The 12,783-nt window shown below is 44.6% G+C and overlaps 1 protein-coding gene across 3 annotated transcripts in view; it reads left to right on the forward strand.

Moving 5' to 3' along the window:
• Positions 1-12,783, forward strand: part of PDE8A (phosphodiesterase 8A) — a 237,476-nt gene that overhangs the window by 55,310 nt on the left and 169,383 nt on the right. The window contains exon 1 of one of the 3 annotated variants that reach the window (XM_033920333.1): positions 556-1,756. The exons of the other annotated variants lie outside the window; for them this stretch is intronic. Coding sequence (XP_033776224.1) covers positions 1,493-1,756 — 264 coding nt within the window. The 5' untranslated portion in view covers positions 556-1,492. Of the gene's footprint in view, positions 1-555; positions 1,757-12,783 lie in introns of those variants that run through there. 3 annotated transcript variants of the gene reach the window in all.

Raw genomic sequence — 12,783 nt, forward strand, 5'->3', positions numbered from 1 at the left:
ATTGGCCTAATGGTCCTCCAGGACAGAGTTGGGAACCACTGCTCTAAGGCACCCTCTTCCTCCTTTTCCATGTGCCAGCAGCAGTTACTTAATTGCAGTTGCGAGCTTCCGCCTCCCGCCTCTCCACTTTTTGATTGGTTATACAGCACAAAGCGAAAGCAATGTCCTGCAGAAACAGATCTGCAGACGTAGCCAGACTGCCCTGCGGGATCAGTGGGTTCTTCCAGTTTCGCGCACTCGGTCGTAATGAGCCTGCAGCCCCCGCCTCCAAATGCAAACCGTAAAAACCGACCAGCAGTAGAGGGAAAAAATATATATTTTTTTTAAAGTAAAGCTGAAAACCCGGACAGTCGTGAGTCCCCCTCTTCCTCCTCCTCCCTGAAAAGCCTGCAAAGGATCCGTGAGGCGCGACGCGGCGCCGAAATTTAAAGTTCGCTCCAGTCGGCGCGTACGCCCCTCAGCGCCTGCCTAGCCTTTGATTGGCTCCGGCCCGCTCATTTGCATTTACGTCAGTAAAGGCTGTAGGTCGAGCCTTGCGGGGGCTCTTATTGGATCTGCCGCTGTCAAGCGGTGGAGAGGAATTGGAAGGGTAAACGCTGGAGAAGCTCTCGGGGTGGGGGAGGAAAATTTAAAAACCACAAGCTTTTTTTTTTTTTTCTTCTTCCCTTCTTCCTGCGGTGCCGCTGTTTGAGACACTTTTCAATCCCAAAAGAAAGAAAAGCAACCCGAGCGCTGCGTAAGACGCCCAGGACTCCCGTCCCCCCCCCACCCTTGGCAACGCGAGCATCGCCTGCAACGCTTCGGAAGTAAGCCTCGCCATTTTTAATTCATTTCGTGCAGATGCAACTCTAGCATCGGGTTCAACTTTTTTTTTTTTTACGTCCCTCCCCGTGACAAGGAACGTGAAGGGCTTTGGATGTAACACCCCCCCCCCCCGGCCGGCCGAAACACATTCAAACGCCGAGGCGCTAACGGAGCCGGGGGTCCTGTCGGCGGCGCGGAAAGCCCGACGGGTGCAACGGCGTGGAATGCGTCACCCGCTCGGAAGGGGACGAAGAGCAGCGCCTGAAGCCAGGTCGCCGGTGTAACCCGAGAGCCGAAAATAATAATAAAAAAAAAAGGGAGGAGGAGGATGAAGCGGATACTGAGCGCGAGCGGCCCTTTCTAGTTGGGTCGCCGTTTGCCGCAGGCACTGCCTGAAAAGCCCGCTCGAGGCCGCGTGAACTTCTCGGACTTTTTCTTCCGAGCGCTGGGCGGGATGCCCGACCCGCCGCCGCCCGTGGGCAGGTCGCCGAGGACGGCGAAGCCCCTCTAGTACCCGTCCGGCTCCTCTTCCATTTTTCACGCGTGTGCGAGAGACCCTCCCCGTTTCCTGAAACCGAGTCCGCTCTCTTTTTTTTTTTTTTTTTTTCTCCCCCGATGACACTGTCGGGTCTGGCGGCCCCTCCGGAGAGAGGATCCGCCAGCGACTGACGTGTGGGCCGCCGGAAGCATGGGCTGCGCTCCGAGCATCCACATCTCCGACAGCAGGGTGGTCTATCACAGCGGCAAAGAGTCGGACGACTCGAGCTCCCCTCGGCCGCCCAGCGCCGCAGCCCTGGCGCCGCCGCCGCAGGGGCTCCCGGTCTCGGGCTTGCTCCTGAAGTCGGCCAGCGCAGCCTCTTACAAGGTGAGGGCGAACTCCTCCAAGAGGGAGAAGAAGGAGAACAGCCAGAACGTGGAGGCGGAAACGCAAACGGGCCGATGCAGCGTGAAGGTAAAGGGAAGCCGGGGTCAGGGGCTCGGGTTTGGGGGTTTTACCGAGTCCAGTTGATTGTGGAAATTGAAATGCACTTAAGGCTGGGAATTTGCAAAACACATTTCTCATCCGAGCTGTCAAATCGGACAGAGAAAAAGGCATTGGAGGAGGATAATGATTTACCTTGCTATGACCACATTGTAGACTTGATAGGTTTTGAAAGATGAAGAGGCCCTTGACATTTATTTGTGCAGCGTCTACGTAGAAATACTTAAGATATATTTAAAAGTGCATCTATGAAAGCTGAAGGAATAGTTGTTTTGGGGTTTTTTTTAGGCAGTTATATTCTACATTTCAGTTCACTCTCAATAAGATGCTGATGTGTGTATGTTTGATGTGATGAAATTGGATGTGACAAGTTCTCTTATTTTTTTTTTTTTGAGGAAGGTATTTGTGGTTATGTCCTTGAGTCAGGAAGTCAACACTGCACAGAGAGATAAATTCCAGTATGTTAACTTTTATTGTGATTCAGTCCTTGTGAAGAAAATAAGGTCTGATACTCAAAAGTCTAAAAGATTTAATAGTTTTAAAATTTGCAGAAAAAAAACATATTTTAAAAGTCCCCAGCTATGTAATTTTGCTCTTTTCTTAAATGACCTCTATCTGTTAAGATGTAGCTTTTACACTCTTCTGGAAAGATTCTGTAGTTTACATGAAAGAATGAAGAGTATACAGTAAGAATAATATAGTCTTGAGTTTAAGTTTGTTTACTGGTGAGAAACACATAATCTGGTTGGTGTCAGAATAACTGGAAAATAAATTTGAGAAAGGTGGTACTTTAAAAAATTGTATGTATTGAGCACCTTCTACTTTTCAAAGTATAGTAATAAGAAATCATCCAATTAGGTTGGCTGCCTAAAGCTGAACAAAAGATGTATAAAATTTAAGTATTGTACATTTCATAAATATGAATTGAAACTGTCTATTACAAATCCACTGACACAACCATGTACTTTCTTAGCTGGAAGATTGCTTGGAAAGAAGAGTCATTTAATTTTGTGAATGAAAATTGCAAATTAGTTTTAAAAAAATACTACAGGAAGAATAGCTAGTAGGAAGTTTTGTCAGGCTGGTTTTGTTTTTATTAAATGGGGCATTAGGAGGACTAGTTTGGTAGGAAAATGTCAAATATTTTTTTGAGTTTACTACTTGTGGGAACCATTTCTGGAAGTTGAACTTTTGATATTTAACCTTTTCCCTATCAAATCTTAAACCCAGTGTTCCCCTGTTTCTGTGTGACACTGTAAGGGTACCTGGCTTGGTGGTCTTACATGCTCTCGGAGAGTTAGTAGATGCTTAGCTGTTTTCTTCTTGTATTTGTTATTTTAATACAAAATAAGGCTGAGGGCTTGGATGTGTCTCGAGAGGGATGTTCCAGCTTTCAAAGAAACTATAAGCAGAACCTTTTGGCATGGCACACCAAAAAAGCAAAATCCCTAGATTGCTACTTTTGCTTCTGGAGGACTAATACAGATTGCCACTAACAGCTGCTAGCAATCAACTAGTGACAAAACTATGTATTCCTCTTTTGGCTGTTTATGTAAACTGTTTAAAATATATAGGAAACAAAAAAATAAAACATTCTATTTGTAAGTACAAGCTATAGAGACCCAATGAATAGCAAGACAGTGTCTAGTATATCTACAAATGTGCGTGGCATTGCCACATTTTTAGCCGTCAATAGCTGTTAATGAATGAAAGCTTAGTACAGTGCTGGAAGGCATTCATCGAAGATCTGCAATCTGTTTCCTTTTCTGTTCTCTTTGGGCTTCCCTGCTCCCTCTCCCTTGCTTTAAGGAAAGGACCGTTTCATTTACCAAGAAGGTCATGGAGATTTTATCTTCAGCCTGGCAGGCCTTAAGGGTTTGGGTTTTTTTTTGTTTGTTTCATTTTTATATCACATTCCAGAGTTGGAAAAATTCAGCCGTGACTTACTCCTGCTGCTGGCCTACCTCCCTGTGGTTTATTTTGAAGGAGAGAGGACAGGCATCAGGAATACACTGTGAATAGACGGTATTTTTCCTCCTGACCATTGCAAACACTATCCATTCTTCTTTCTGTAGCTGTCTCTTTCTTCTACTCTATCTCACCAAGGTGCTGTACTCTCATTCGAAATCTCTCTCCCCCCCCCCCCCAATCTATCTTTACAGGTTCCAACTGAAGCAGTCTGCTGCTCTGATTAGGATTGAGAGTGGCACTATTTCACCTGTCCAAAAAGTCCTCTTGGTCTAAGCAAGCAGGCAAATTATTTTATTTTCAAATCTTGCCACATTGTTTGCTTGCAACAGTCTCATTTTTGAGACCCTCCCCACTCTGTCTGTAGAAACTGAACATAGAAAAATGACGATCAGACTTTTTGTTCATATTCAAGCTGTCTGTTCTGGGCTGAGCGGATATGTGACTAGCTTTCCTGATATTTTTTTTTTTGCTCTTGCATCAGCTTATGAGTACTCTGCACCAGTGTTTCCCAAACTTTTATCCATCGACCCCATTTCAACTCTTAATAATGTACATAACCCCTGAGCAGATGATGATTAAAATAGCAGACCACCTGTACTCCCTCCTCCTTCCCCCTATCTCATCCACATCCAATACCTGATGGCAGTAGTAGCGGTAGGTGGTACAAGGGCCTGTGTATCAGCATGCACTCGCAGATTTCTGTGCTCTGTATTGGGTTCTAGCCTAATATGAAGCCCAGATGGGGGAAGGAGCATGGCCTGATAGCGTTCACTGATTCACAGACCCTGTACTGACTGCCTTTGCGTAGCAAATAGAGAGTTGCACGGGGACAGAAATCCCACCCATCCCCGCCCGTCCCCGCCAGGATCCTCTCCTTCCCCACCCGTCTCCAACAGGATCCTCTCCGTCCCCACCCATCCCCACAAGGAATTACCTCCATCCCCGCCCGTCCCGTAAAAAGAAGCAATTACTTCTGACAGGATCATCAATTCCACAGTTTCTTTTGTGTTTGTGCTGCTATTTTCCTTGTGGAATCTCTTTGGAACCCTTTTTTTGTTTTCTGTTCAGGTAATTAACTTATAAACCCCCCTCTTTTACTAAGGCTGACTTGTCCATTATATTACATGGACGAACCCTGCTTCCAAAGCCTTCCATCCCTGTGGGAGTCCCGTGGGCCAGAGGGGGGTCCCCGTGGGAATCCTGTGGGCCAGAAGGGAATCCCGTGGGTTAGGGGGGATTCCCACGGGAACCCTGTGGGACTCATGGGATTCCTGCAATCCCCGTTCCCGTGCAGACCTCTAGTAGCAAATAGATCACAGTGGAGGCCCAGAGAAAGGGGGAGTAACCCTGTTTCTGTGACCTTACCACAGTTTGGGAACCATTGCTGTATACTGACTCAATGTAGGGAGCATAGCTTTGAGAAACAAGTTAACAAATATAGAAGCTTAATGTAAAGGTGTCCCCTGTAACTTTGACTTTTTCATATATCTAACCGCCCTAAATGTTTTTCAGAAATTGTTTCCACTGAAGGTGAATAATAAATGTATTTTTACATCCTTGGGGTTTTTAGATCTGCCCTTGTTCTCTGTTGCATATTCTGTTAACTTGCGTCAGTGTGTACCAGAAACTCATTATTACTTTTTAGACATGCAAAGTTGGGCTGCTGACAGCAGCCACATTTGGAATCGGGCAGAGGAAGCGTACAGAATATACCGACGTCACACCATGAGCATAAAGTTAGGGCAGAAAGCCAAAATCTGCTTGCCTACAGTTTGCTTATAATATCCTCTCAAATACATGAACAGTTTGTCTCCAGGGGAAGCGTGTAAGTGTGTCTATGGGGCGGACAGAAAACCAGTAGTAGTAGTGTTTGTTTTTTTTGTATATTGTGCACTTTAAATATGTTTCAGATTGTCAGCCACTTTGAAGGTTTTCCCTAGGATGGGATAGAAAATTTTAAATAAACTTGGGAACTGGGGAAGGGGACGGGGCAGGATTGGGACCTATATACCGCCTTTTTGTAGTTTTACAACCACACTCAAAGCGGTTTATATACAGGTACTTCAAGCATTTTCCTTCTCAGTCCCAGTGGGCTCACAATCTATCTAATGCACCTGGGGAAGTAGAGGATTAAGCGACTTGCCCAGGGTCACAAGGAGCAGTGCAGGATTAAACAGTGGCTTAGAAATTTAGAGTACCCGACCAGTTGTCATTTTTGAAACTCCAGCATCTGTTCTCTGCCTTAATTGACTCATCGCTCTGCCACAGGTTTTGCCTTCTCACGATATTTAGCAGTCGTCACCTGGAGGCCAGGCCCTAAGAGAAGCAATGAGGGTCCCACACTCCTGAAAGGGGTGGCAAATGAGAACATGCCGTAGTTTCTTTTCTCACCCATTGTTATGGGTTAAACATTTATTTTTGGGGGGTTACTTGGGAGTTAAGGGGGCAGTTTATATTTGGGCATGCAAGCTAGCGCCTAGTACGATGTATCTGAGGGTCTAATTTCTGGGTGCCAAGATAGTGTGTCTATTTAACAGCATATGAATGCAGCATTGTAGCACATAACTTATAGTATTCTGTAAGATACGTGCTTCTCTCCTGTGAACGTCCCTTGTATTTATGTACTACAGTGCCTAAATTGGATGGTGCCTAGAAAAATGATGCCAGCCGTGAGTCAGTCACGCATAGGTGCTGCTTATTGAATTGTGGTTAGCTGCATCTATGTTAAAACTTGGGCCTGGAATGTAGGCCAGGATTTTAAAAGCCTACATTTCAGGCGCCTAAGTTTTTTTTTATTTTATTTTTTTAGAGAATCATGCTTAGCAGTGCCTAAGTCACACTCCGCCCATAGAAACTCCCACTTAGGCGCCTATTTCATTGTGCTTAGCAGTGTCTAATGCCTATCGCCCAATTAATTTTTTGCCCAATTATTGAAGCTATTAAGGGTATTTTGCCAATTAAATTAGGCACCTTTTATAGAATCAGCCCTTAAGGGCCTGATTCTACATATAATGCCAAAAACATAGGTGCTGACTAGAGTGGTGCTTAGCGGAATTCTATAAAAGGCACATATCGTATATAGAATTGTGCTTAGCAGCCATAGGCAGCATAATATTTAAGTGCACCCATTTAGAACAAGGAAAATTAGGCCTAAATAACAGCGCTTAAATTGTGCGTGGATTGGACATATTCTATAGGAGTACCCGAGATCTACCTATGCTTCTCCCTGGGCCCACCCCATTTTGAAATTTGTGTACTAGAACTGAAGCACATCACTTTATAGAATATGCCTACCAAGTTGTGTATATAACTTCTAATTAGGGCCTTTTAGCGTCAATTATGAGGTATTAATTGCTGATCTTGTTAAACAAGCTGTGTGCACTGATTTACAACTTATGGCGCTATATACAGAATTTGGGGGCGAGTGCTGCAAGTCATTTGTATAACAGCACTGAATGCTCATTTAGCAATTACCCACCTAAGTGCTGCTGCTATAAATTTGAGAGTGACAATGGTGCTTAAATGTCGGCTCCAAGTTATAGAATGAAGGGACAAATGCTTGTTTTCCATCATCTTCAGTTACGGATCTTTTGTCTATCCTGGTCTCTTTTGAACTCCATCAGCCTTTGTGTCTCCATCACTTCCTTTTGGAGGGCATTCCAGGCATCTGCTGCCTTTTCTGTGAAAAAGTATTTCCCGTTGCTCCTGACTCTACCTTCCTGCAGTTTTGTATCATGTCCCCTAGTTCTTTAGGTTTCTTTCCTTTAGGAAGGGTGTGTTTCTCGTTCATTTCAAGTATATCATACCTCCCCTGAGCCTCCTCTCTGGGGTAAATATATTTAGGTCTTCGGGTCTCGTCTCATGTCATCTATGGTGCAAACAACACACCACTCGGATGCTTTCCTCTGGACCACCTCGGCCACTTTTTATCCTTCCTGAGATAAGCCTCCAAAACTGAACAGTATTCCAGGTGAGCCTTGCCAACAAGTAGAGAATGACACGGGGACAAATTTGTCCCCATCGGAACTCAGTTTCCCCATCCTGTCCCCGCAAGTTTTGTCGCTGTCCTTGTCCCTGCCCCATTCCTGTAAGCTCTGCCTTAACTGCACAAGCCTCGAACACTTATGATTTTAAAGTGTTTTAGGCTTGTGCAGATGAGGATGGAGTTTGCAGGAATGGGGCGGGGCAGGAAAAGAACTCGTGGGGATGGAACAAGAAAATGAGTTCCTGCAGAGCGGGGAAAAATTGTCTCCGTATCATTCTCTACCAACAAGCTGTACAGCGGCTCAGTAGCTTCTTTTTCTGTAGGTTACTGTATTTTTTGCTCCATAAGACACACTTTTTTTCCACCCAAAAGTGGGCGACGTGCGGGGGCCTTACTTCCAAGCTGCTTCTCGTACCCAGTGAGAGAGGTCGTATTCCGCGCTGTGACCGCCGCTGAGCTAATTGCGGCAGCCTGCAGAGTGAACCTAGCAGGCTGCAGTCAGTCTCCGAAGCATGATTCCTCTGCCACGGTCCTGCCCCTGATGTCAGAGGAGGGGCGGGACCATGGCAGAGGGAATGTGCTTCAGAGGCCAGCCTGCTAGGTTCGCTCTGCAGACTGTTGTAATTAGCGTAGTGGTGGTCACAGCGCGGAAGAAGACCTATCACTGGATGTGGGAAGCAGCTTGGAGGTAAGGTCCCGCCTGTTGCGAGGGCCCTGATGGGACGCTGGATCTGGACATTGGGTGGGGGGATGGGACAGAAAAGGACCTTGAGGAGGGGCGGGAAAACAGACTTGAAGACAAGGTAGATTTTGGACTAGAGGAGGTAGAGAGGGGCAGATGTTGGACTTAGAGGGGGTGTATAGAGGGAAGAGAGAGAGAGACTGCAGAGAGGTAGAAAGATTCTGGAACAGGAAGGAAGGAAAGAGAGAGAAGCAGAGAAAGACCTGGAAGAAAAGAGAGCAAATGCTGGACATGGGGATGGGATGGGGGGGGAGGGGGTTGTAAACAGAAGAAAGATAGAGAGAGAGGCCTGGACCAAAGGGGAAAGACAGGAGGCAGATGCTGGACTATGGGAGGTGCAGACAGAAGAGAGATCCTGAGGAAGAACAGAGAGATGGAAGATCATAACAGAGGAGGGAGACCTGGAACAAAGGTGGTGGTAGGTACAAAGGAGAACTGACACTGGATCTGGTGAGGGTAAGCAGAGATAAAAGAGATAGAGATCTGGACCCAAAGGGGATGGGGCTGGATTATGAAAGAAATGTTGGATGCACAGTCAGAAGCAAGTCCAACCAGAAACTAATTAAATAACCATACAACAAAGGTAGGAAAAATTATTTTATTTTCAATTTAGTGATCGAAATGTGTTAGTTTTGAGAATTTATATCTGCTGTGTGTTTATGAAAAATAAAAGGAAAAATTGCATTACAATTAATAGGGGAGGGGGACAGGGTGCAGAGCCTGCGGTTTACGAGTAACCCGGTTTGCGAGTGTTTTGCAAGACGAGCAAAATACTCAGCAAACTTTTAACTCGTAAACCGAGCATTGACTCGATTTGTGAGCCTCCACCCGACCCGACCGCGGGAACCAACAGTATTGCTCCCCCCGAGGCCACCGCTGCTATCGCCTCTTCTCCCCCCCCCTCCCCGACTGGCCCTGTCCTTACCCCTGCACCGCCGGTGATAAAAGTGTCTGCTGCCGGTCTGCTGCTGAGCTTTGAGCATCTGCACATGCTCAAGGCCTTCTGGATCTCACCCTCTCCGAGATTCTCATGAGGTATATCAAGTCATAATAAACTTGAAACTATTCAGCTTGGGTAGAGTGTTGCCGACACTGGTCAGGCAGTATCAGGTGTTTCTCTTTTCTATCTCAGGTGGGAATATAGTTGTACTGTAGTTGCTTAGACACTTCAGTGTTGTTAGAACAAATACACTTAACACTTTTACTAACGCTTTGTTATCTTGTCCTGTTATACAAATATATATAATATATTTGTACATTATTTATACAAATATATATAATATATTTCTGGGGTAAAACTAAGCTCAACTGAAGTTGACAAGATTGGACAAGTAGTCTCTCTAGAACAGGGGTTCTTAACGGGGGTCCATGAGGGTCAGATAAAAATAAACTTTTAAAACTTTACAAACCAATGCTCCGGCATTCATAGACTCTTGATTCCTTACGATCCCCCTAGAGCCTTAAGATCAGCCTCCCAGCATACCCTTAATGTCCCATCCCTGAAGATAATCGGCACTCGTCGCACCCTTTATTTTTTCAGTAACCGCTCCTTTGATCTGGAACTCTCTTCCTCTATATTTAAGAGCCGAACGGAACATGCAGAAGTTCAAAAGCAGTTTAAAGTGTTTGCTCTTTAAGGATGCCTATAACTGATAATTAGTTATCTATCTACTTTGGCAATTTTAACTGTTTCTCATTCCCACTCCACCAATTCTTAATTTTTTTTCCCATTTCCTATTGTATTTTCCTTTTATGTATTCTTTCTATAAAAAATTATAATTCTGCCCCTTATCCTATTGTTTTTATGGCCTGAGTTTCTGTTTAGCCCTTGTTTGTCCTATAATTTAGTACATGTATGTCTACAATGCTGACATGTTTGTCTTCCTGTAATTTTTAAATACTTTGTACAACGCTTTGTACTGTTGGATAAGCGTTTAGTCAAATATTTTGAATAAATAATAAACATTCACTATATAGCCTGGTATTGTTGATCTTTCTCGCAGATAACGAGAGAGTAGATGCAATAGTAATAGTAATGGTAGTAGAAAACGTAAGGGTAGTAGATCTGTTTTAATTTGCACAAGAGGATTGAATTTCATAATTTTAATGAGTGGACATTACTTTTTGCATTAAAAAAGGAGTAGGGCTTTTTTTTTTAGATTGTTTACTTTAAAGTTTAATAATACTTTGTATGTCATGTGTATGAGAATCAAATCTTGATAAAGTACATTATGGTCAAATCTGTTTTATTAATATAAAAAGAGAACCATCAGAATCCAAAATATACAAAGCGTCAACAAGGCATAATAGTGCAAGGAAACATAACCCATCCAATCCTGCCCCAACAAAGCATAGCCTCTCCCCCCCCCCCTCCACACACACATAAAGAACAGTAGAGAAGGTGACCCAAAGGTCTCAAACACCCCAGGGGTCTGGAATCTTGTAGCCCCTGGATTCCCCCCTCCCCCCCCCAAAAAAAAAGGGGGTTGCAGTACCTGGTGCTGAGCTAGAGTGCAATATCTCACGGACTAAAGTAGATTATATTATTCATTGCATGCAAAGTTGTGTTTATGTGAATATTTCTGGGAAAGGGGGTCCATAGGTTTTATTAGATTTTTAAAGGGGTCCATGACTCAAAAAAAGTTAAGAATTACTGCTCTAGAATATTACTACTCTTTTCTTGCCCCTCTTCCCTCCCCCCTCAGAGTTCCAATATGAGAGCCTGGTACAGCGCCTACAGTAAGAATCTATAACAGTGTGTTGCAAACTTTTAAAGTTGTGGCACACTAATCTTGGGGCTGCAGCTGGAAGGCACCCGGAAATGCGTGATTGTTGACGCAATGACATCACTCGTGTGATGTCGTCATGTTGATGTCTGCACATGCGTGGATGTCCTCCAGCCGCTGCCCTGAGCCTCCTATTACTTCCAATGGGGTGATGCTGCAGAAGGAGAGGTGAGGAGAAGGAGCAGAGGCACATGCTGACTGACTACAGGACATGACTCAGCCTGCACCTCTCCTCCTTGCTGGCATCTCAATATGTTGGTGCTTTTCAGGGATTTCAAAATTTCTCTAAGTTGACGGGGGCAAACCCTGCCCTCTCCCCTTCCCCATCACATTTTCCTCCCAAACCCCATATTTGATTTAAGGATGAAGGTGGCTGGAGCACACCCTTGCTTTCCTCTTTCCCTCCTTCACTTGCCAGCTTATCTATTCTCTTTGGACTTCACGCCCCCAAGCCCTGCATCTGCTCATTCTGCCTTCCCTCTTTGCTAGGCAGCATTCAAGGAACCAGTCCCATTGCTCCAGGACATGAATGGACAAGGTCAAACATCTAAGCCATTCCATAGTAAACATGGTGGAAAGAGTTCTAAAGGAAACTTGCATAGAATATAACTAGCATTTGATGCATCACCTTAAGAAACTGTTGCCAGAGGTTGTAGTAAGAGCAGATAGCGTAGCTGGTTTTAAGAAAGGTTAGGACATTTTCCTGGAGGAAAAGTCCATAGTTTGTTATTGAGAAAGACAGGGGGGAAGCTGCTGCTTGCCCTGAATCGGTAGCATGGGATATTGCTACTCCTTGGGTTTTGGCCAGGTATCGGTGACCTGGATTGGCCACTGTGAGAACGGGCTATTGGGCTTGATGGACCACCGGTCTGACCCAGTAAGGCTATTCTTATGTTTTTATGTTAAAATAATCCATGCAAATACATAATCGGACCTCTGTATATGCAGTATTTTCAGTTGGTTGCAAGGACTATTAGCAAATCCTGAGCTTTCTTTTGAACTTTTCATTCTGAGTATTTTTTGCTTTTTAAATATTTGCCTTTTAGTTTCTCAGGTGTTTGTTTGTGCTTTGGAGGATTGAGAGTGCTTTTCACCAATTTCTAGTTCCACATAACAGCTGCAGTCACTGGGTTGATTTTTTGTTTGTTTGTTTTTTCTTCTTTTCCATGTTCCTACTTTTGCTTTGCAACTCAAAGAAGCCTACAGGGAAATCTCCAGTTCTGTGGAAGTGTCCCTTGCTCCTAGATCTCTCCCCTTTCCATACTCTGTAAACAAACTGCTGGCAGGGAGCAGGAAAAGCCTAGAGGCTTGTAAAAACAAACAAACAAACCCCAAAACGAGCCATGTTGGAATTGGAAATTGCCTTTTCTGGTCATTCTTTATGCTGCGAGTCCCTCCTCCTCCTCCTCTCTTTAAAGAAAAGTGGCAAAGTGTGGTCCTAATTGTAAAATATGGTTGTATTTTGCACCCCAAATTGTGTTCTGCTTATATTTTGAGTGTTCAAATAGGTACA

Source organism: Geotrypetes seraphini, chromosome 14 (assembly GCF_902459505.1).
Source record: "Geotrypetes seraphini chromosome 14, aGeoSer1.1, whole genome shotgun sequence".
NCBI classification, from domain to species: Eukaryota; Metazoa; Chordata; class Amphibia; order Gymnophiona; family Dermophiidae; genus Geotrypetes; species Geotrypetes seraphini.